The following is a 25,664-nucleotide window of genomic DNA, read 5'->3' as shown; positions in this document are numbered from 1 at the left end:
GTTAGCTGGCATTTCTCTGGAAGTTGTGATATTTTGAGTGTTCAAGAATTTTCCTGTAGTGTATAATGGGCTACTGTGTGGTTTCTAGTGTGAATGAGTAATGGTCCAGATCAAAGAATGACTCAGTTTGCAGAAGAACATGCAGATGGTGGTGGGGAATTAACAGAGGAATGCTTGGTGGCTGGTAAGGTTTAGTAGTGAGTCAGAGTCCCAAGTGTTGATGACAAAGTTACACATACAAATACAAAAGGAAGATGTAAATTAGATTCAAATTATAAAATGTGTACTCTAACACTGAAGATGATTAAGGGATAATTTCTGGAACTTCTGCTCAAATAAAAAATAACTTTTTTTTACTTGAATGAGATTCCAATAGCTATACATTAAATCAGTGGGCCAATGAAGAATGTAGTACTATATGGTTTTGGGAAATAAACATAGTTTTCATTGGTGAATTTATTATTTGCAGAGATCCTGAGAAGACACTTAAATACGCACATACACACACAAATAACATAGACTTGACCACAGGTAATCACTGACATTTGTATTACATAATATCAATATGCAATTGTAGAAATATCTTATATTTGTTAGGAAATTACAGAATAGTGATGAAATTTTTAAACAATGTTTTATATTGATTAAAAAACAAACATTTAGAATGCTCCAAACCATTACAGCTAACCATTTGGTTAATGCAAAAATACTTTTGACTTATACTGAGAGATCAGCTTACGACCTCTGAGTGAGAAGACAGATCTGAAGGCAGAAGCATAACAACCAGTTAGAGAAAGCTCCATTCCAGACAACTTCATTTTCAAGTTTACTCCTGACCAACTCATAGTCTCCCCTCACGTAAACTTCAGCAGCTTGTTGAGTTTTGACTTTTTTAAAAGAAAGCACTGGGCATCTGCGCCAAGTGGCAGATCTTTAAAGATGAGCAAAGGTTATCATGGTTGTTTCATAGTGTCTTTTTCTAGCCTAGAAAACTCAATTAAAAGCACCTGCTTCTCAAGCAGGACTTTTGCCAACTGTTGATTGGATTGTCCTTTGATATCCCTACCCAAGAGCATAGGAGATCTTTCCACTTTTTGGTGTCTCTCTCTCAATTTCTTTTTTCAAAGATTTAAAGTTCTTGTCATACAAGTCTTTCACTTGTTTGGTTAGAATTACTCCGAGATATTTTATGCTATTTGTGGCTATTGTGAAGGGTGATGTTTCTCTGATTTCTTTCTCAGCCCATTTATCATCTGTGTACAGGAGGGCTACAGATTTTTTTATTTAATCTTGTATCTTGTTACATTACTGAAAGTATTTTTGAGTTGTAGAAGTTCCTTGGTAGAATTGGGGTTACTTATGTAAACTATCATATCATCAGCAAATAGGGAGAGTTTGACCTCTTCTTTTCCAATTTGTATCCCCTTGATCTCTTTTTGTTGTCTTATTGCTCTAGCGAGGACCTCAAGAACTATATTGAATAGATATGGAGAGAGAGGACAACCTTGTCTTGTTACTGATTTCAGTGGGATCGCTGTGAGTTTCTCTCTATTTAGTTCGATGTTGGTTGTTGCATAAGCCAGATTTCAATCACTGATTTTTACATGTGAATGAACTTCCCAAGTGCTCTTGACAGATTTTTTCTTTTTAAAAATGCCTCCAAGAAGATTTATTTTCACAGTTTCTAGATGTGGACATAGTGAGGCAGAGCACATCACCAAAGCTAACAAAAGAGTAGGGGAAACATGCATAAGGGATTTTAAAGGTATTGTAATCATAACTTTGTTCCAGAGTGATAGACATGTGGGCAGTCTAGGAGAGACAGATTTAAGCCATGTGAACACTGAGACTTATTGACATCCTCAGTTTTAGGAGAGGTAGAGCTAGTATGGTTGCTGAGGTTTTGTACATCCGGCACTCTTGACATGAACTTGGAGTCTGGAGTACACATTGCTCAAGGAATGATTCACAAGGTGGTATGTGTCACTGTCTTGAGTAGTCGAGAGAAAGTGGGTATGACCATTTTTGTTACATTGCAAACATTTCAAGTATGTTTTTAGAAAATATGCTAACAAAGTCATAAAGCAGAAATGTTGGCAACCTTTGTGCTACTAAATGATAAACAACAAACAGCACATATGAGATAATCCCTTCCTGTTGCACAGAAACTAAGCTTGAATTATTTCCTGCCTGCTAAGCATGTTGCCCGGGCATGGAATACATTCACTAACCTGTTCATTGGTTTCTGTTGAAAGATTGATCTTTCTGGGCACTGCATTTGATGTGGTATAAAATACCGAACAGTTTAAGAATTCCTTGCATGATTCTCAAAGAAAAGCATTGCAGGAGCTGGGGGAGATGGCTTAGCAATTAAATGAACTTGATGCTCTATCAAAGGACCCAAGTTCTCTTCCCAGCATCCATAATCCAGCTCCAGGGCATCCAACACATACTTCAGGGCCCCTTGCATAATTCCGCTTACATGCACATGCCCCACATACACATAAGTAAAATATATATAAATATTTTTTAAATAATGGAAGTAGAGATAGACAGCAGTTGAAAGTATGTGTCATCTACTCTTGTCCTTTCAGAAATTATAAAACTGTTCAGTGTCAATCAAGATCTAAACACCTTGTGGAAAAATATTTTTTATTTTATGTCTAAGACTCACAGAAGCAAGTCTTCAGAACAGGTGACATGGTAAGTGACAAAGGTTATTTGTTAAAATCTGCCTATGGACTTCATAGGCTGATGTGTGCCTACCCTTTATTTTTATGATTCACATCTTTCCATCTTTTTTACAAAGGGCTTCGAGTATAATACACACTTTCCTGGAATCACAATGGAGCATGGAGGACCTTCTAATAAACGACAAAAAGAAGATGGTAATTTGGTAAATTTTCTCATATTCCTCTTTTTATGTCTGGGTTACCTCACTCAGTAAAGCGTTTTCTATTTCCATCCATTTGCATGCAAAATTCAAGATGTCATTGTTTTTTACCGCTGAATAAAACTCTAATGTGTATATGTTTCACACCTTTTTAAACCATTCTTCTATTGAGGGGCACCTAGGCTGTTTCCAGGTTTTGGCTATTACAAATAGTGCTGCTATGAACATATTTGAACAAATGCTTTTGTGGTATGATAGGGCATCTCTTGGGTATATTCCCAAGAGTAGAATAGCTGGGTCCTGAGGGAGGTTGACTCCCAGTTTCCTGAGAAACCGCCACACTGATTTCCACAGTGGCTGCACAAGTTTGCATTCCCACCAACAATGGATGAGTGTTTCCCTCACTCCACATCCTCTCCAGCATAGACTATCAATGGTATTTTTGAGTTTAGCTATTCTGACAGTTGTAAGATGGTATCTCAAAGTTGTTTTGATTTGCATTTCCCTGATTGCTAAGGATGTTGAGCATGACCTTAAGTGTCTTTTGGCCATTTGAAGTTCTTCTGTTGAGAATTCTCTGTTCAGAAGAGTACCCCATTTTTTATTTGGATTAATTACAGTTTTAGTGTCTAGTTTCTTGAGTTCTTTGTATATTTTGGAGATCAGGTGTAATTTCCATTCATTAATTGTTTTTATTCTTATCTGATAAACTTTCTTAAGTCCTATTTTAATTTTTAATAGCTTGCTTTGTTTTTCAAGCCATTTGTGGATGTGTGGTGCATAACCCTGAATCTGAAGCTATGGTTAGTTTGGCCCACCTGTCATAGATGCTGGGAACCAAACTCAAGTATTGCAAGAGCAATGCACACTCTTGGTCTCTGAGACAGCTCTCCATTCCCAACTGTGATTTCTACTATGTAAAATCACAACCTTGAAAAAAAACCAACTTTTATGTGTATCTCACTGGTATATTAAAGTGGTTCCTGTTCATTCTCACGGTTCTTCATGGGAATGAATTTTCATAAGATTTGAAGGAGAAACAAATACTTCTATTAACAAAAGTTATGTAAGATCTACTAAACATTATGAATGGAAGTAAGATCTTATATGACTTATAAGATATAACTGAGGACATCTTATATTCCATGAGGTATGGCACTATTTATTTGAAAGGACTGCAATTCATTTGGCATATTTATGCCTACATGTCGAGAAGAGCTTGTTTCCTATTAGGATTTCTGCACACTGTGCCTTGACAAACAATTGCAAGTGATTAAGGTCTAAGAGAAGTCATAGACATCTGTGGGGGAACCTTTTAAAAATTGACGGTGGGAAGGATATAGCTACAAAACTGTTCCCAGAGCTAATGCTCAGGAAACGTTGTGGCAGAAGAGAGAGCAGAAAGAATATAAGAGCCAGAGAATCAGGAAGCTTCCTGTGAAACTGTGTGAGAAGTTACATCCTAAAAGTCTCAACAACACAGCTCCTTAAAGATGAGATGAACAAGGATAATAATAGACTAACCTGGATTGGGGAAACCCCACGAGGCCTCAACCCCACACAAAGAACTACAGGCAACTCGTGAATGATGGCAGGGGAAGAAACAGTCTTCCCTGGAGATTAACAGACCAATTGGTTATCCAATACCAAATGGCCAGACCTGAAAACATGCATAAAAGTAACATTATAGAATTATAGAGGTGGAGCAGGTCATATTTAGGAATACACACACACACACACATACACACACACATACACACACACACACACACACACACACACAAAGAGAGAGAGATTCATGTAACAACAATTCATGAAAAAGAGGTCATGAACTTGAATGAGAACAAGGAGGGGTATACGGGAGGGTTTTGAGAAAGGGAAGAACAGAAACGGTATAATTATAATCTCAAAAAATAAAAAGAATACTCAAAAAAGAAATTTAAAAATGAAGAAAACCAATTCACCAAGTTAAAAAAGCTGATAGTGATTTCTTCACTTTTAAAACTTACTGTGTTCTCTACCTCCTAAGATCTCACCAGACAATGGCATGGAAGAAGTTTCACAGAGCGCCAAAACTTCTGGAGAGAAAGCATACAAGAAGTTTCCGTTTGAGAGGAGAAAGAAGCCCTTTCTGCTAATTTCAGGAATGAATTGATCAGAGGGGGAAATAGAGCATGTTCTGCCACGACGATTCATGACATGGAATATCGGTAATAAAAATGGTTGTGTCTTCTAAAGGGATCTACACTCTTTTCAGTCCTTTGAGGCAGTGAGTGGGGAATCCAGAACAGGTGCAATGACCGTGTTCTCTGTGCGGAAGGAAGCAAAAGAACACCAGAGGGAAAATTTGTGATCTCAGCCTGGTCATTCTTGAGTCTTCATCTATGGAAATACTCTATCCCATAGACCAGATAAGGAGCAAAAAGAACAGCAGGGGGACACATTAGATTTGTTAATTGCCTGATAATATTTTTCAGAACCCAAACTGAGGGAGTTGTATATACTAAACAAGCGCTTTGTCTATGGCCTGCATCTCCAATGCCACATTAGACTGTAAAAGCTGCTTCCCCGTGACCGCACTTGGACCCACTCCTCAGTGTTGTGACTATGGCAACATATCATCTCTCCTGCCAGACGCGGAAACATTGAATCCACAGGTTTGAGTGGTCTCAACAAAACCATGACACAAATGACCAGAACTAGAACTCAAACAAAGTGGATATCATCTTAAAAAGGAATGTCTCACATCTGAAGACAAGAAGAGAAAGTCAGCTGGATAGGTGGAACTAAATAGCAAAATGGAAAATACAGTCTACGAATTTGTAAAATTTAGGATCTAATGTTCAAGCCCACCCTCCTCCAACTGGAAGTATTGGGTTGTTTACTGTTTGTGCTGGTCAAAGGCTATGGGAACTTTCAACTCCAGTTCAGACAAGGCCTTCTTTTTAGTGGGCTTCTCAGATTGGCCTCATCTGGAACCTATCTTTTTTGTCTTTATTTCAATTTTCTACTCTCTGACTCTCTTTGGCAACACTATCATCATTGCTCTCTCCCGAATGGACCTCCGACTGCACACTCCCATGTACTTCTTCCTCTCCCACCTCTCCTTCCTGGACCTCTGCTACACCACCAGCACTGTGCCCCAGCTCCTGATCAACCTCCATGGACTGGACAGGACCATCAGCTACAGAAGGTGTGTAGCCCAGCTCCTTATTTTTCTTGCTCTGGCTTCCACAGAGTGTCTGCTCTTGGGGGTGATGGCCTTTGACCGCTATGCAGCTGTGTGCCGTCCACTCCACTACACCACCATTATGCACCCTCAGCTGTGTCAAGCATTGGCCATCTCCTCCTGGGTAGGGGGACTTGTGAACTCTGTGATCCAGACAAGTCTCATGATGGCCATGCCTCTCTGTGGCCATAGGCTGAATCACTTCTTCTGTGAGATGCCCATATTCCTAAAATTGGTTTGTGAAGAAACAAAAAGGACCGAGGCCAAGATGTTTGTAGCTCGAACAATAGTCTTGGTCTTCCCTGCAGCACTGATTCTAGGCTCCTATGCACAGATTGCCAGGGCAGTGCTGAAGATCAAATCTATGGCTGGACGCAGGAAGGCTTTTGGAACTTGCGGCTCCCACATTCTGGTGGTCTCCCTGTTTTATGGCTCAGCCATCTACACATACTTACAACCCAAGGGCAGCTATTCCGAGAGTGAGGGGAAGTTCGTTGCTCTTTTTTATACCATTATCACCCCCATGCTCAACCCTCTGATTTACACCCTGAGGAACAAGGATGTGAAGGGGGCTCTGTGGAAGGTGCTAGGGAGAGCCACAGACTCAGAGTAAGATGGCGACGAAGGATCAGCTCAATTTTTTTATTATGGCTTTCATATTCTGCTCTAGGACCATTGGTCACTAGTAAACATGCTAATAAAACTTTTCAGGGTTAAAAAAAACCTGTCATCTACAATTGTTTTCCTACACTGTGTTGTGATGCCTTAAGGATTTATAGATAATTTTGATTATTAAAAAAATTGGGGGGGGGTTGAAACAGAGTTTCTCTGTAGACTACCAAAATTTTAACCTCCACTAGGGACCTGGGGTGGAAAGAATTCACACATGAGTTGCATGGCGTTTCTAGGCCTGCCAGGCTACAGAGGACAAACACAGCTCCGACCCAGGGCTAGAGACCTAGACCTAGGGTTCACCCAGAAGCCTACCAGGGACCTCTGGCTCCAGGCAGTCAGTCACCATTGTGGTGAGTGAGTACAGGGTGGCAAAATGGGGTGGGGGGAGAGAGAGAGAGAGAGAGAGAGAGAGAGAGAGAGAGAGAGAGAGAGAGAGGCAGCATGGTTCATGGGCTCAGAAGAGACAGTGAGGAACGAGTTGAGATGGATGCCCTGCTTACCACCCAAGACCATGATGTTATCTGGGCCTCGGCTGCTGCCAAGGGCCATGACTTGGTCCAAGGCCCTGATGCACCTGTGGGAATCTGTGTTGTTGTTCATGATTCCTGTTATTACCGAGGGCCCTATGGACATCTGGAGTCTGGGCCCCTACCTGTGACCATATTGATGTCTTGGTCTATGGCCGTACCTCAGCCAGGGTCTGCACTGATGCCTGAGGATCTTGTTGCCACTGAAAGCTGTGTGAATATCCAGAATCTGGAACCATACCTGAAGCCAAGTGGAGATTTGAGGGCCATGTTGCCATTGGGTCCATGCCAATCTGAGTGACCAGCACTGCCAACCAGGACCACGGTGCCATTGGATCCAGACTACTACCAAGGACCGTGTATGACTTTATGATCCAACTACAGCAGAGTTCTGTATTGATGCCACTGCCCTTACTGCCACTAAGGCTCATTGGGATGTCAAGGGCCTGGGCCACCACCTAGGACCAGGTTAAAATCCAAGGGTTGAGCCTTTTCTGGGGTCTTGCAGATCTGAGCAGCCTGCACTGCCACCCAGAACAATGGTGTCATCCAGGCCTGGGCTGCTGCCAGGGATCATATCTGTGTCCATGGCCCTGCCATGGCTTCAGTTGGTATTGTTGTCTGTGGCTCCAGTTACCACCAAAAGCAGTAAGGATAGGGCAACACAGAGTTGGCCCAACCCCTCACTGACTACAGCCCTAGAGAATGTGGGCCCTGCACCTAGCTGGCGCAGCATAGTAGGGCTGATCTAGTTGACTGGGGTACATGTGATCCAGCACCATTGATGCACATGAAGATCTGGCCCCATCCTTTATCTACCATATGGTGGAATAGGTGAGGGAGAGATGTCCTCCCCCATGCCCTGCCCCTTACTACAGGTAGGGCATGGGGGAGCTGCCCCTAAGTCATTAGAGAGGAAGAATTGGCTCTGGCCCCACCAGCAGCAGCTCTCAGGAGAACAGGCCCTGCACCTCTCCCAGACAGCACAGTAGAGCTGACCCTGTTTTCTGGGACACAGGTGAGCTGGCCTAGGGGCATGGGAGCAGGAGGACTGATCCTGTCCCCTCAACTACATGTGGCATGGGTGAGGAAAAAATGCCCTACCTCCCCTCGGACCTTACCGCCTGCAGCAGGTGAGGCAGCTGGCCCCAGGGTCACCAAGAATAGGAGAGTTAGCCCTACTCCTCACCAACTGTAGCAATGAGAAATCAAGCACAGTAACTTACCTGGAAAGCACACCAGAGTTGACCATGTTGGCAGGTACACAGGAGAGCAAGGCCTATGGATGTGAAAGCAGGAGAGCTGCACCTGCCTCCTCCCCCAAAATATGCCCTCCCTGCCCCTAGCAGGCTTTAGGGACATAAGAATGGAAGAGTTAGCCATGCCCCTCACCAACATCAACAGCAACAATCTGGAGAGCTGGCTCTGCACTTCAGATGGGCAACAGAGTAGAGCTGGCTCTGGTGGTATGCATGAGGGTGAACAGACCCGAGGATGTGAGAGCAGGAGAACTGTCCCCTCCCTTACTCTCTACTACACTGGGGGAGTTGGCTGGGGCAGTGCCAGAGAGCTCGTCCTGGTGGTGCCAATGAGGGAAAGCTGGTGAGCTGGCCAACCCAGCTACCACCCACATTCAGAACCAGGGCTACGAGGTAGCACACCCCAACACCTACATCATCAGATGGAGCAAGTGAAGGAGTAAAATCTACAAATCCAATGCTACAGGATCTCCATGACAGAAGGTAACAATAGGATAGCCAAGAGGAGTCCAAGTGAGGCCCCAGTATCGAGGGTGTAGCAGAAGCAAGAGGCCTCAAACCAGACCAAAGACCCACTGCAGTGACCATTAAGCAGTAAAGATGTGTGGACAAAAGGGTAAACGTGGGACTCACTGGGCCACACTGCAGCTTCCTCATCAAAACTTTTTTATTTGTTTTTGTTTGTCTTGTTTTGTTTATTGTTTTACTCTTAAATTTGTTTTGTGGCAGGTGATTGCAAGGGCAGAAGGCAGAAAGGAGGGAACAGGGAGATGAATGGTATTGGGGTATATGATGTGAAATTCACAAAGAATCAATAAAAAGTTAAAAGAAAAAGTAATTCATCTCCTTAGATATGTGTAAAATAATATTTTAGACACAAAGAAATCCTTTTTAGGTTAATTTCATATAAGAAATCACGGGTGCTCGCTTCGGCAGCACATATACTAAAATTGGAACATAACAGAGAAGATTAGCATGGCCCCTGTGCAAGGATGACATGCAAATTCGTGAGGCGTTCCATATTTTTAAGAAAACACAAACCAAGAACTGGCTGGATATGGAAAACCTAGGTAAACGAACAGAGACTACAGAATCAAGCATAACCAATAGAATACAAGAGATAGAAGAATGAATCTCAGATTCTGAAGATACCATAGAGAAAATAAACGCTCTGATCAAAGAAAACGGCAAATCCAACAAATTCTCTTCACAAAACATTCAAGAAATCTGGGACACAATAAAAAAACCAAATCTAAGAATAATAGGGATTGAAGAAGGAGAAGAATTGCAGATCAAAGGCCCAGAAAATATATTCAACAAAATTATAGAAGAAAACTTTCCCAACCTAAAGAATGATATTCCTATGAAGGTTCAAGAAGCATACAGAACACCGAATAGACTGGATCAAAAAAAAAATCCCCTCGTCATATAATAATCAAAACACAAAACATACAGATTAAAGAAAGAATATTAAGAGCTGCAAAGGAAAAAGGTCAAGTAACTTATAAAGGTAAACCTATCAGGCTTACACCGGACTTCTCTATGGAAACCATGAAAGCCAGAAGGTCCTGGATAGAGGTACTGCAGAAACTAAGAGACCATGGATGCAAACCCAGACTACTATACCCAGCCAAGCTATCATTCACTATCAACGGAGAAAACAAAATATTCCAGGATAAAAATAAATTTAAACAATTCATAGCCACAAATCCAGCCTTATAGAAAGTAATAGAAGGAAAATCACAACCCAAGGAATCCAACATTGCCAACACTGCCTACAATAACCCAGACTGCGGCGCGCTTCCTGACCAGCAGGAATGGACGACCACGAAATCGAGATTCCTTCCCAAATCACGCCTTTATTTGGAGCACTCGGTTGAGGAAAATTGGGGAAAGGGAAAAGGAGAGAAAGCGAAAGAGGAAGAGAGAGAGAGCAAAGCCCAGAGGCAGCTGCTTTTAAACGGTGGAGAGGCTTGGAAACTGTCCTGATTGGATAATACCCTTCTGCTGGTGCCCAGGGCTTTCAGGATAGGCTAGGGAACCAAGGCTCATCTGCGCATGTGCAGGCAAGGGTGCTCAGCCCCACGTGGCTAAGCCAGGTATGGACTTATATACCTCCAAGCTGCAGGACCACCTGTGCATCCAGGTGGTTCCCTACACCAGACATCTAGTGACCCTTCACAACCACAACTCAAAGAAGAGAAAAACATAAACTCTACTACACACACACAAAAAAAATAATAACCGGAATCAACAACCACTGGTCATTAATATCACTTAATATTAATGGACTCAACTCACCTATAAAAAGGCACAGACTAAGAGATTTGATACGAAAACAGGATCCAATATTCTGCTGTTTACAAGAAACACACCTCAACCACAAAGACAGACATCTACTCAGAGTAAAGGGTTGGGAAAAGGATTTCCAAGCAAACGGACTGAAGAAACAAGCAGATGTAGCCATTCTAATAACTAACAAAATTGACTTCAAACTAAAATCAATCAGAAGAGATGGAGATGGACATTTCATACTCATAACAGGAACAATTCACCAGGAGGAAGTCTCAATCCTGAATATCTATGCCCCTAATATAAAAGCACCCACTTATGTAAAAGAAAAACTCTTAGAACTCAAGGCAGTCATCAAACCACACACACTAATAGTAGGAGACTTCAACACACCTCTCTCACCAATGGACAGGTCAATCAAACAGAAACTCAACAGAGAAATAAGAGAATTACTAGAGGTAATGAATCAAATGGACTTAACAGATATCTATAGAACATTCCACCCAAAAAGGAAAGAATATACCTTCTTCTCTGCAGTTCATGGAACCTTCTCGAAAATTGACCACATACTCGGTAACAAAGCAAACTTCCACAGATACAAAAAAATATTAGTAACCACCTGTGTCTTGTCGGATCACCATGGAATAAAGTTAAAATTCAATAACAATTCGAACACCAGAAAGCCTACAAACGCGTGGAAGTTGAACAGTCAGCTACTGAATCATCCCTGGGTCAAGGAAGAAATAAAGAAAGAAATTAAAGTCTTCCTTGAATTTAATGAAAATAAAGACACAACATACTCAAACCCATGGGACACAATGAAAGCAGTGCTAAGAGGAAAGTTCATAGCACTAAGTGCCCAATTAAAGAAAATGGAGAAAGCACACATTGGAGACTTAACAGCACACCTGTAAGCTCTGGATAAAAAAGAAGCAGACTCACCCAGGAGGAGTAGAAGACTTGAAATAATCAAACTGAGGGCTGAAATCAACAAAATAGAAACACAGAAAACAATCCAAAGAATCAACGAAACAAAAAGTTGGTTCTTGGAAAAAATCAATAAGATTGACAAACCCCTATCCAAACTAATCAAACGGCAGAGAGAGAACACTCAAATTAATAAGATCAGAAATGAAAAGGGGGACATAACAACAGACACAGAGGAAATTCAGAGAATCATTAGATCTTACTACGAAAGTTTATATGCCACAAAGTTGGAAAATGTACAAGAAATGGATTAGTTTTTAGATAAATACCATTTACCAAAGTTAAATCAAGACCAGGTGAACAATCTAAATAGACCTGTTAGTCGCGAAGATTAGAAGCTGTTATCAAAAACCTCCCGACAGGAAGGATGGATATGGAATCAGGGAAGAATATATCTCAACTAAGGGAGTCATTTTAGGGTTTACAAGAGACTTGATTATAAATGGGATCCCAGGTCCAAGGAGAGATCCCCAGATTGTTCTCTAGACAGAGGAGAGGGTGCCTGAACCGGCCTTGGCCTATAACCATACTGATGAAGATTTTGCTTATCACCTTAGATCCTTCATCCGACAATGGATGGTGATACAGACGGAGACCCACATTGGAGCACCGAACTGAGCCCCCCATGGTCCAAATGAGGGGCAGAAGGAGGAAGAACATGAAAAAAAACTCAGTACTGCGAGGGGTACGATCACCCACTGATACAAAGGGACTGATCTAATGAGAGTTCACCAAGGCCAGTTGGACTGGGACTGAACGAGCATGTGATCCAACCAGATTTTCTAAATGTGGCCAGATTCTCTGAATGTGGCTGGACCGGAGCCTTTCTGAAAAGCCACTGACAATGACACTGGGACTTGTTTCCTCTGCATATACTGGATTTTTGGGATCCAGTCTGTTTGGATACTCACCTTCCTGGACCTGGAGGGAGGGGGGAGGAACTTGAACTTCCCACAGGGCTGGAAGCCCTGACTGCTCTTAGGGATGGAGAGGGAGGAGGAGGGAGAGGGGGGAGTGGAAGGGTGTTGGGAGGAGGGGCGGAAATGGAAACTTTCATAATTTAATAAACTTAAAAAAAAAAACCTCCCGATCAAAAAAAGTCCAGGGCCAGATGGTTTCAATGCAGAATTCTACCAGAACTTTCAAGAAGAGCTGATACCTATACTCCTTAAGGTATTTCACAATATAGAAACAGAAGAGTCATTGCCAAACTCTTTTTATGAAGCTACAGTTACCCTGATATCAAAACCACATAAAGACACAACCAAGAAAGAGAATTACAGACCAATCTCACTCATGAACATCGACGCAAAAATTTTCAACAAAATCCTGGCAAACCGAATCCATGAACACATTAGAAAAATTATCCATTATGATCAAGTAGGCTTCATCCCAGAGATGCAGGGATGGTTCAACATAGGCAAATCTATCAATGTAATCCATCATATAAATAAACTGAAAGAAAAAACCATATAATCATTTCATTAGATGCTGAAAAAGCATTTGACAAAATTCAACATCCCTTTATGATAAAGTGTTGAAGAGATTGGGGATACAAGGATCATACCTAAATATAATAAAAGCTATTTACAGCAAGCCGTCAGCTAATATCAAACTGAACGGAGAGAAACTCAAAGCCATTCCATTGAAATCAGGAACACGACAAGGCTGTCCACTCTCCCCATACCTCTTCAATATAGTGCTTGAAGTTCTAGCAATAGCAATACGACAACATAAGGGGATCAAGGGGATTCAAGTTGGAAAGGAAGAAGTTAAACTCTCGTTATTTGCAGACGATATGATAGTATACATGAGCGACCCCAAAAACTCTACCAAAGAACTCGTGCAGCTGATAAACACCTTCAGTAATGTGGCAGGATACAAGATCAACTCCAAAAAATCAGTTGCCCTCCAATACACAAAGGATAAAGAAGCAGGGAGGGAAATCAGAGAAACTTCACCTTTCACGATAGTCACAAATAGCATAAAATATCTTGGGATAACTCTGACCAAGGTAGTGAAAGACCTATTTGACAAGAACTTTAAGTCTTTGAAGAAAGAAATTGAGGAGGATACCAGAAAATGGAAAGATCTCCCTTGCTCTTGGATTGGGAGGATCAACATAGTAAAAATGGAAATTTTACCAAGAGCAAGCTATAGATTCAATGCAATCCCCATCAAAATCCCATCAAACTTCTTCACAGACATTGAGAGAATAATAATTAATTTTATATGGAAAAACAAAAAACCCAGGATAGCCAAAACAATCTTATATAACAAAGGAACTTCTGGAGGTATAACCATCCCTGACTTCAAACTCTATTACACAGCTACAGTATTGAAAACAGCTTGGTACTGGCATAAGAACAGAGAAGTCGACCTATGGAATCGAATAGAAGACCCAGATATTAACCCACAAACCTATGAACACTTGATTTTCGACAAGGGAGCTAAAGTTGTGCAATGGAAGAAGGAAAGCATCTTTAACAAATGGTGCTGGCATAACAGGATGTCAACGTGTAGAAGAATGAAAGTAGATCCATATCTATCACCATGCACAAAAATCAAGTCCAAATGGATTAAAGACCTCAACATTAATCTGACCACTTTAAACCAGATAGAAGAGAAAGTGGGAAGTAGTCTACAAGATATAGGCACAGGAGACCACTTCCTAGGTAGAACCCCAGGAGCACAGACAATAAGAGAATCAATGAATAAATGGGACCTCCTGAAACTGAGAAGCTTCTGTAAAGCAAAAGGCACTGTCAGTAAGACAAAAGAGCTACCTTCTGACTGGGAGAAGATCTTCACCAACCCCTCATCAGACAAAGGTCTGATCTCCAAAATATACAAAGAACTCAAGAAACTTGACACTAAAACTCTAATTAACCCAATTAAAAAATGGGATGCTGATCTGAACAGAGAATTCTCAACAGAAGAACTTCGAATGTCCAAAAGACACTTAAGGTCATGCTCAACATCTTTAGCAATCAGGGAAATGCAAATCAATACAACTATGAGATACCATTTTACACTGGTCAGATTAACTAAAGTCAAAAACACCAATGATAGCCTATGCTGGAGAGGATGTGGAGAGAGGGGAACTCTCATCCATTGTTGGTGGGAATGCAAACTTGTGCAGCCACTGTGGAAATCAGTGTGGCGGTTTCTCAGGAAACTGGGAGTCAACCTCCCTCAAGACCCAGCAATTCCACTCTTGGGAATATACCCAAGAGATGCCCTATCATACCACAAAAGCATTTGTTCAACTATGTTCATAGCAGCACTATTTGTAATAACCAGATCATGGAAACAACCTAGGTGCCCCTCAATAGAAGAATGGTTAAAAAAGGTGTGGAACATATACACATTAGAGTTTTACTCAGCGGTAAAAAACAATGACATCTTGAATTTTGCATGGAAATGGATGGACATAGAAAACGCTTTACTGAGTGAAGTAAGCCAGACACAAAAAGAGGAATATGGTATGTGTTCACTCATATGTGGATTCTAGCCATAATTAAAGGTCTTTGAGCCTATTATTCGTGATCCTAGAGAAGATAAATAAGAAGGTGAACCTGAAGAAAATCATGTAGTTATCCTCCTGGAGATTGGAAGTAGACAAGAGTGCCAGGCAACCTCGGGTGCATGGGGAGATGGGGGGATTGTTGGAAGGGGAGAGGGTTAGAGAGAAGGGAGTAGGGGAGGAATGGGGAAAGCTCGGGGGATTGGGATGGGGGGAGGGAGGAAGGATGGATATGGGATCAGGGAAGTATATATCTCAACTAAGGGAGTCATTTTAGGGTTTACAAGAGACTTGATTATAAGGGGGATCCCAGGTCCAAGGAGAGATCCCCAGATTGTTCTCTGGACAGAGGAGAGGGTGCCTGAACCGGCCTTGGCCCATAACCATACAGATGAATATTTTGCATATCACCATAGAAACTTCATCTGGCGATGGATGGAGATAGAGACAGAGATCCACATTGGAACACTGGACTTAACTCCCTTGGTCCAAACGAGAAGCAGAAGGAAAGAGAACGTGAGCAAAGAAGGCAAGACCAGAGGGAACCTTCACCCGTTGATGGATGGAGATTGAGACAGAGAACCACATTGGAGCACTGGACTGAGCCCCCAAGGTCTAAATGAGGAGCAGAAGGAGGGAAAACATGAACAAGAAAGGCGAGACCATGAGGAGTGCGTTCACCCACTGATAAAAGGGGACTGATCTAATGAGAGTTCACCAAGGCCAATTGGACTGGGACTGAACGAGGGCGTGATCCAACCAGATTCTCTGAATGTGGCCAGATTTTCTGAATGTGGCTGGCTCAGGGTCTTTCTGAAAAGCCATTGACAATGACACTGGGACTTGCTTCCTCTGCATATACTGGATTTTTGGGATCCAGTCTGTTTGGATGCTCACCTTCCTGGACCTGGAGGGAGGGGGGAGGAACTTGAACTTCCCACAGGGCTGGAAACCCTGACTGCTCTTAGGGATGGAGAGGGAGGAGGAGAGGGAGTGGGGGGAGTAGGAGGGTGTTGGGAGGAGGGGCAGAAATGGAAACTTTTATAAATTAATAAACTTTTATTTAAAAAATTTGAATTACGTTATAATGACAGTCCCCCCCTGAAAAAAAGAAAGAAATCACAGTTATAAAATATAAGTACTTGGTGAAATATTAAAATTTTTTGAAAAGATAAAAAAAAGTTAACTCCCAACACTGCATAGAACCATACTATTTTTTCAGTATATAAATTGGAATATATTGAGGAAATATTGTTCTTGAGTTTGTTATTGATGAAACAGAACAATAGGAAAACATAATTGTGCAGGCTGTGGTGTTTGTTTTATTTTTTTGTCAATCTCACAAAAACTAGAGTCATCTGGGAAGAGAAAACATCAATTGAAGAACTGGCTTCATCATAGTGACCTGTAGGAAAATGCCCTGTGGAGGCATTTCCGGATTGGTGATTGATGTAGAAGGGCCCAGCACTATGGGTGGCACACCGCTCTCCTGCCCAAGCAAATGATCCTGGATGATATAAAAAGCAAACTAAGTAAAACATGGGAAGCAAACCAGTAAACAGCATCCCTCCAAGACCTCTGCTTCAGTTCTTCCCTCCAGGTTCCAGCCTTGAGTGACTGTGCTGACCTCCCTCAGTGTTGGACTAAAACTAAGGGAGTTGAAGATGAAATCAACTCCTTTCTTCCAGTGTTGCTCTTGATTGTGGTGCTTTACCACAGCCGTAGGAAGTAACCTAGGACAATAGTGATACATTCAATTTGTGTGTGAGAGAGATATAAAACAAACTCTCCTTAAACATATCTCCTTTATGATACAGATAAATGAGACCATGAAAATAATATGTGTGGTTGATACAGCATACTTCAAATGGAAAGGGAATTTGGCCTGATTGGTCAAGGAAATAAAGAAATAAGACGGAAATAAATGCAGGCTGAGAAATTTCTGATGGTAAATTCTAAAAGTCAGGTTATGGGGATACAGCATAGAACTGGATTTGGACAGTGTATGGGGAATATAAAAAATCTGAAGACTACATTCAATGGCGTAGAGAGCCCATCCATGAGTTGTAATTGCCACACTGGGACTCAGACATCTCCAAGGCCATCATTGCCAAACAATTTTTCTTTGCTGCTACTGAGGAGTCTTTGACAATTTCCCCAGGGCATGTGAGATGCACTAAGTTAAGAGGAGGTTTGATAATACGTGAGTTATTATATGGGAGGCCATGTCTCTCTGGTAAAGGGTAATACAGAGTACACTGGGAAAATGCTGCCATCCCATAGGCTGTGATCACCAGTGAGAAGACTCCTACTGGGAAAGGGAGTCATGAACAATCATAAAAAATAAGTAAGTTCTCCAGATAAGAGCTCTCATTCAAGGCCGGGTCTCTACAACATAAATCAGTTCTACCTAGAGCATCTCTAGATGCAGGTGGGTCACACATCACCCTTGACACCAAGAAAACTGAAGATGGTAAGGCAACGGTTTCCTTTCCCAGAGCTCTGAGTGAGTACTGACGGGCTAAGCTAAACTAGCCTCACAATTTTAAACCAGTAATATTCCATTATATAATTAACACGGGATTTCACTGTACTGAATACCTGGTTTGAGGATAGAGAAATGTTAAAACAAAACAATAAATTTTATCATTAATGATCTTTCTCTGATATCCACTTGTTTGACTACTCACAAGATATAAATAATATCCTGAAAGTTAGAAGATAAAAAATTAGGGGTGTAGCCAACAGTTATTGAAGTGAAATCAAGGAAGCCTTGGAATATTAGACAATAACAGAGACTTGATCTCAGAGTTGACATTTGATATCAGAAGTCACTGTGAAAACAGACAACTCAATGCAGTCATTGTCTACTAAACTATCTGGGTTCAAGCCTTGATTATCTGATATTATACCAGAAAATTTTGCAGTTATATTTGGGATGTGAAAGATAATAAAGATCACCCTAAAAATTCTGAAATTGGAAGAGATGCTGTGCAATTCTTAGTGTGGAAGCAATATAGTCCAGGCCAGTTATTTTATCTTCTATAAAATAACAGTTTTTAGAAGAGTCGATGTTAGTGGGAGAGCATTAGTAGGACACTTTGATGTCTAGAAAGGTTTTAAAGTAAGTTAACATCTCCAACAATAACAAAAAAACCACATATACAGGCAGAACAGGTGGAAGTGAAATCAGAAGATGTGGGAAGAAATGAGCGACATCTTCTTTGCTCGGGTAGATTGACTGTCATTATGTGAATGCCATTCAACCATATTCTGAAAATGTCATGCAATTAGTTGACAGCAGGTTGCTCATGATGGTTGTAGCCTATAATCCCAACACTTGAAGGAAAAGGCAGGAGGATGTGAGGTCAAGGTCTGTCTAGACTACACAGTGAGTCCATATCTTTTATAGGTAGACTCACCGTGAGGATGTTTCATGAGCACTGTTTCTGATGCCTGATCACAAATGTTACATAGAGAGCTCATGCATAGGCACACAGATGTGCGCACATACTCAGACATAAACACATACTTCAACATAGATGACTACTGACTATTATACTTCAGAAAGCCAATACATAAACGTCAAAATACCTTATGTATGCCAAAGAGATTACAAGCAGGGATGCAACCTTTAAAAACTTAAGATCAGAAAAATAATGAAAAATCACAGCTGAGCGGGTGAGTCCAAATCATCCCAAATATTTGTTTGATGCAGGACCATTTTCCTAACATCCTGAAATGTTCAACTTTCAGAATCTGATATGGAAGTTTTGACTTTTGTGAATACCAAATTTTTCTAGGCACTCTATTTTTATACATCTCTGCTTTAAAAATGTCTTCACACTGAGCTACAAAAGTATAAAGTTACAGCAAGATGATTTTGAACAACTGGTGGGTGGTTGAGAGGAAATCATTAATAATCAGTACCTTTTACATTGGCTAACTTCATTTCATTTTTACTGGATGAAATATGAATGCAATATAAAAGGAAATACAAATTGTTGAAGTGTTACTCTTCTTGGCTATGAAATCCAGTAGAACCTGAAGGTCATTGTTTTCCTCTGTGAATGGAGGGAAGTCAGTTAGAAAAGACCTATGTCTATATATGTGTAGCCTAAGAAGCCTGCCCCTTCTTCACCCACAGGTACTGAACCTACAAGAAAAAGCACAGAGCTGCCTAGCCCCTGAGCCAGGGTGACAAAAGTCAAAATCAGCCTGAGCTATGACATATGTGACTAGGAATGATTTGTGACCTCTGCCAGAGGCCATCATTGCATTCGTGTGAGGAGTAGTTTACCGGTGTCCTTAAAGGTTGCAAAAGGCTCCCAAGAGATTTTCTTTTCATGATTCAGAATGTATTTTCAAGAAGATGCCAGTTACCAGAGTGAAGAAAAACTATGACTGACTGAGAAGTTGTCATAACTGCAGCAGCTGGTACCTGAGTGATAGATGCATGAGCAGTGTGCAGACACGGGGAGCTGGGAACTGATGGCATCAGCCTGGAGATAAATAGGACATTTCAGGTAAACACAGGTACTGTGGTTGGGCAGAGCGGTGTGCCCTCTGCAGGACTCTAGGCAATAGAAAGCAGTCCATATCCCCCACAGGTAAATCACACATGCAACCACTTGTGCCAAGATCTTGTTTCCACAGAAGGAAGTCAATGGAGAATGGGGTGGGGAAGTCTTCACCTTTGGAACTACCTGGCATTGGGAATCTCACCTTGTACCCCAGATCTCCTAATAAAAGAACAGCTCTCAGGGAAGCAGGATATTGTCACAGCCCACTTCTTAAGCAATACTGTAATCGCTGCAAGAATTCATGCTCTCCTAAGGGACCGCTAAAGAGCTGGTACAAGGGAGTACTTCAGGGTCAAGGACCTATGGAGGACTTTCATGTACAAACCATTATTCTAGGCACCAAGAGCAGATGGCTGAATGAGATAGGTCAACTTTTGGATCTAATTTCAGACACGGTGACTATCCTGAACTACATTTTTCCAGAACTGGTTGCATGAGGTAGAGTGAAAATTAATGAAGGAATTTAGCAAGAGAAAGTAGAAATGATAGATCGACGAGGAGTCAAAAAGATAATTACCCATAAATATGGCAGGGGTAACTGAAAGACATAGTGAGGAAAGACATAAAGGGCTGAAGAAATGCACATGGGTTTTATCAAACAAGTTCTGGGTTTAAGAATGTGTACAGGTGTGGGAGATTCAGCATTTGGTGGACCGGTGGAAGGAATGACTTCCAGGCTCACTTCTACACCAAAGCGTATTATGTTGTATCTAGTCTCAGCTTGCATTTGATAAAATTCCATAGCTAAGTCAGCCCTGCTTGTTTTATTTACTCTTTGGTAGATACATTCAAATCATTTTTCCTTTCTACTTTTTAAATGCGTGGCTTAAAACCTTTCAATTTTATCTTTTCCATTCTGGTTTTGTCCAGCTAAAAGTTTACAGTTCAAGCGAATTCTTTCTTACATGTTGGTAGCCACTTAACGGTCTACAGCACCTTCTTTAGTTATGCTGGGATCCTTTGGGATTCCAATCCCAGCATCTTCCATATGGTCAGTCTAATTGTGTTGTTGGAGCCCGCTAGTTAGTCCCAGCTGCCCAACCCCAAATACCCACACAGAAACTGTATTATTTAGGCCACTGCTTGGCCCATTAGTTCTAGCTTCTTATTGGCTAACTCTTATATCTTAATTCAACCCTTTTCTAGTAATCTGTGTATCACCATACGGCTATGGCATACCAGGCAAAGTTCTGGTGTCTGTGTCTGGTGGGGCTACAGGACTTCTCTGTGACTCTGCTCTGCCTTCCTTCTTTCAGCATTCAGTTTAGTTTTTCCTGCCTAGCTAAGTTCTGCTCTGCTATATGGCCAAAGTAATCCTTTATTAACCAATGGTATTCACAACATATAGAAGGGAATCCCACACTGCAATTGTGTACTTCAATCATAATAACTGGTCTACATATCATTAGAATCATCATTGATAGGATGGAGACAATTAAATACTTACACTACTAATTGAGAAGCAGTATGAAAGCATGAATTCTTCCCTAATTTCAAGAAAACAAATGAGTCGGTAATTGAAAAAGGCATAAACACATGACACTTTGAGCTTAGCTGTGTAGAGAAACTTCTGGTAGAAGTACATGCTGTTATTTTGTATCCTTTCAGAGAGTTTCACAGCACTTAATCCTCATCAAAATCTTGTAAAGATGATTACTTTATACTGTGTGAAGCAAGCCTCCAGAAGGTGATAAAGTCCGTATGCAAAGGTGAGTGCAGCCATCATAAACAGCTGTACTCAACTGCCGTAGTCGTCCAAAACCATCTTAGCTGTCCTGATTACACTGTATGTATTCATGATCTGTTTCCCAATTCACCTCGTCTTCATATTTCCCACAGAGGCTTCAAGCACGGTAGTCAAGTACCGTCCTGGAGTGATTATTCCAGCCAGGGCTCTGTTGGTGATGTTCAGTATAGCAGACTCAGTAAAAAGAGTAATGTAATGTGTCAATTTGTCAGATCTGTTGTATGGAGTATAGGTGAAGGTTCTGTTGGCTACTGACATCTTTTTCTGCTTTCCTGTATCCTATTCAGATTTTTAAAAATATGATAAACATCCACTAATATGGTATATTTATTCACACCCTGCTGATACAGTTTGTTAAAGCGCATTCATAGTTAATTCTCAAAGTTGCAAGAAGACATGGTTTTCTAAGATTGGGAAGGAGAGTCAAATGTTTCCCTCAAGCTATTTAATATCTACTACAAGTCATAAGTGAAATTCACATAAATTTTAATGCCTCCTATATACTGTAAGATAGGACATTACCTTTTCCCCCTGTGTTCCTAAGTGCCTAGGAGCTTCTCAGCTTGGAAGATCAAGAATTGTTAATTAATTTATTGAGTTCATTATAAGAATTCTTATAATGATGGGGCAGCGACCGTTAAAAACCTTGTGCTACTAATTCAAACACAGTCTGAAAGTACAGATGAAAACCATGCAAAGAAATTTTGACTTGAGAGGAGAAGACATCTTTTCCTGGGAAGTTCAGGGGTGGTTTTATTAGTGGGATGAAAGTGGGCACATATTGCTGATGTGGGAGTCCCCTCTGTGTGCTGTGATTACCATTAATGAATAAAAAAAACTGCCTTAGCCTGTTGATAGGGCAGAGCTAAGGTAGGCAGGGAGGACTGGACTGAATGCTGGGAGAAACAAGGGCAGAGTCAGAGAGACACCATGGATCCATCCCCAGAGACGTGCTGAAACTTTGCTGGTGAGCCATGATCTCGTGGTCATACACAGATAAATGGAGATGGGTTAAATTAAGATGTAAGAGTTATCCAATAAGAAGTTAGAGCTAATGGGTCAAGCAATATTTTAATTAATACAAAATATTTTGTATTAATACAAAATTATTACAAATAATTACAAAATTAGTTTCTGTGTGATTATTTTGGTTCTGGGCAGCCTGGACAAACAAGCAGGCCTCTTCCAACATGTTGCAGGCATGGTAATACATGGAAAGTCACATATTTATCATGAGTAGTTTTGTTTTTCTACATAGACAGATGTAACTCTCTTTGGTCCTTCTGACAGGGCCTGTTGACTTCAATGAGTCTTCTGTGAGCTCTGGGGCAAGGAGGCAGAATTGTGTTCTCAGCCTGGCTAATTTTGGATCTTTAGCTACTTGAAGAATTCTGCCTCCTAAACCAAAAAGAGGAACAAATGAGAGAAGCACTATGCTATCTCTTTGTGAGGTTCATGTTATCCATGTATGTATTTTGGTTTTCTTGGGTGCTGGGGGTTGGACATAGGATCTTACACATGCTAGACAACTTCTTTATCTGTCATCTGCACCTCAAACCCCACATTAAGTTTTTAACAAAATTTTTATTAATTCTTTATGAATTTCATATGCTGTACTTTTAACACATCCCTATTCCCCTAAATCCCCATAACCACCTTCTCTACCTTCTATCCAAATTTGAGATTTCTTTTCTTTTCCCCATTCAGTCCAGCTTGTGTTGCTCATCTAGTCTTGAGAGTGGCGCCTGCTCTGGTGTCTGCTCAACCTGTTAGGGGTCGCATCATTAAATAATACCGACTCTTCAACTCCCAGCAGTTATCAAATGCCAACATTAGATTTTTAAATGCATTTTCCAGGTACGGCATTTGGATTTGTATCTCAGCACCATCAGAGAAGCAGTATAGAATTTCTACCTTCAGACAAAGAAACATTGGGCCCAAAGGACTAAGTTACCTGGAAAAATCCAGGTAGCAAGATTGGAGTTCTAACAAGGGTCACAACACCTTAAACCACTGATTTCCTATCTGAAGAACAGAAGAGAAAGACTGGAACAATGGGATGGATCAGCAAATGAGAAGAGGATGAGCATGAGCTCTGAGTATCTGTAGAATATTGACAGTAGTGTTTCAACCCATGCTCCTCACAGGAAATAGAGTTGAGTTTTAGTTTGTACAAGTGAAATGCTATGGGAAATTCCAACTCCACTTCACAAGCGAGTTTCATTTTGGTGGGTTTCTCAGATTGGCCTCAACTACAGGGCTTCTTTTTTGTTTTTATTTTGATCTTCTACTCCCTAACTGTCCTTGGCAATACAACCATCATCGCTCTTGCAAGACTGGACGTTCGATTACACACTCCCATGTACTTCTTCCTCTCCAATCTCTCCTTCCTGGACCTCTGCTACACCACCAGCACTGTGCCCCAGCTCCTGATCAACCTCCATGGACTTGACAAGACCATCAGCTATGGCGGGTGTGTGGCCCAGCTGTACATATTTCTTGCTCTGGGCTCTACTGAGTGTGTGCTCCTGGTGGTGATGGCCTTTGACCGCTATGCTGCTGTGTGTCGTCCCCTGCACTACACAATCATTATGCACCCTGTTCTATGCCAGGCATTGGCTATTGCTTCATGGGTAGGAGGCTTCATAAACTCTCTGATCCAGACAAGCCTCATGATGGCCATGCCGCTCTGTGGCCATGAACTAAATCACTTCTTCTGTGAGATGCCGGTTCTCCTGAAGTTGGCCTGTGAGGACACGGGAGGAACAGAGGCCAAGATGTTTGTGGCCAGAGTGGTGATTGTTGCAGTTCCAGCCATACTCATTCTTGGCTCCTATGCACAGATTGCCAGGGCGGTGCTGAAGATCAAGTCCATGGCTGGACGCAGAAAGGCTTTTGGAACTTGTGGGTCCCACCTTGTGGTAGTTTCTCTGTTTTATGGCTCGGCCATCTACACATACTTACAACCCAAGGGCAGCTATTCCGAGAGTGAGGGGAAGTTTGTTGCTCTTTTCTATACCATCGTCACCCCTATGCTCAACCCTCTGATTTACACCCTGAGGAACAAGGATGTGAAGGGGGCTCTGTGGAAGGTGCTAGGGAGAGCCACAGACTCAGAGTAAGATGAGGAAGAAGGACCAGCTCATTTTCCCGTTATAGGTTTCTTACTCTCTTCTAGGGTCATCGGTCATGAGTAAACATCCTTCCGTAGACCTCAGAGTTTTAGTGTCTTTCTATTGCAGAGCTTGGTATCAGTTGAGCTTCTTTCTATGTCGCTGACAGAGAATGAAAGTTGACTTATATCACAACATTCTAAAGAAGGCTGGGGAAGACAGGATGCTAACTACATTCAGAGAGTGTACAGAGGGTGGACTCTCAGAGAGAAGAAAGGCGCAGTAAAGTTGTCATCACCTTGTCCAAATGTCTCTGATTCCTGCCAGGGTACCCCAAAGGAAACACAGATCTTAATACAAATACATGAGTCACTACTATGTATTTTAGTGAAAAAACATGGGGAAAAAATCATACTCAGAATCTAAAGAATTATCTCTTAATTCGGCCTTCCCTAGCTACTGATCTCTTGAGCATGGATAATTTCTTATTGCATGTTTGTGACTTTACTGTTTCCATAAATGTGTGAGAAAAGGCCTGACAGGAAGGTTACACAAACTCCACCCCAAGCAATGGAAATGTTTCATCGAGTTCAGAGGGATGGTGACAAATAAAAATAATTGGATTCAATAATTGATCAGTAACCTTTGATAAATGTCTCTATATCAGTTACTTTTTTCATTGTTAGGACCAAATATCAGAATACTTAAAATAAAGACTTATTTTGCTCATGGTTTCGGGAGGTTCAGTCTCTCAGGATACAGGCGCCAAGCCCTTCACATCATGGTTGACCAGGAAGCAGAGAGAGGGAAAGTGCAGGCACTCTGCTGGTTTT

The 25,664-nt window shown here is 41.4% G+C and overlaps 2 protein-coding genes and 1 non-coding gene across 3 annotated transcripts; all 3 read left to right on the top strand.

Moving 5' to 3' along the window:
* The first annotated feature begins 5,799 nt into the window (after positions 1-5,799).
* On the top strand, positions 5,800-6,735 carry LOC125401544 (olfactory receptor 2Y1B-like). Its single transcript, XM_085694376.2, has one exon. It carries the CDS (start codon positions 5,800-5,802, stop codon positions 6,733-6,735), a length of 936 nt encoding a protein of 311 aa, XP_085550502.2.
* Positions 6,736-9,503: 2,768 nt separating this feature from the next.
* Positions 9,504-9,610, top strand: LOC125401889 (U6 spliceosomal RNA). Its single transcript, XR_007232484.1, has one exon. It is a non-coding gene; the product is annotated as a U6 spliceosomal RNA (small nuclear RNA).
* A 14,294-nt stretch (positions 9,611-23,904) lies between these two features.
* Positions 23,905-24,840, top strand: LOC146892897 (olfactory receptor 2Y1B-like). The gene has a single exon (XM_085694308.2). The coding sequence runs from the start codon at positions 23,905-23,907 to the stop codon at positions 24,838-24,840; it is 936 nt and encodes a 311-aa protein (XP_085550434.1).
* Positions 24,841-25,664: the final 824 nt, after the last annotated feature.

This window comes from Myodes glareolus, chromosome 9, assembly GCF_982192425.1.
Source record: "Myodes glareolus chromosome 9, mMyoGla1.1, whole genome shotgun sequence".
Taxonomy (NCBI): Eukaryota; Metazoa; Chordata; class Mammalia; order Rodentia; family Cricetidae; genus Myodes; species Myodes glareolus.
This window is presented reverse-complemented; position numbering and strand designations above follow the sequence as displayed.

Excerpts from the sequence above, each read along its gene's own strand:
- LOC125401544 (XM_085694376.2), top strand. The coding sequence starts at position 5,800 with ATGGGAACTTTCAACTCCAGTTCAGACAAGGCCTTCTTTTTAGTGGGC.
- LOC146892897 (XM_085694308.2), top strand. The coding sequence starts at position 23,905 with ATGGGAAATTCCAACTCCACTTCACAAGCGAGTTTCATTTTGGTGGGT.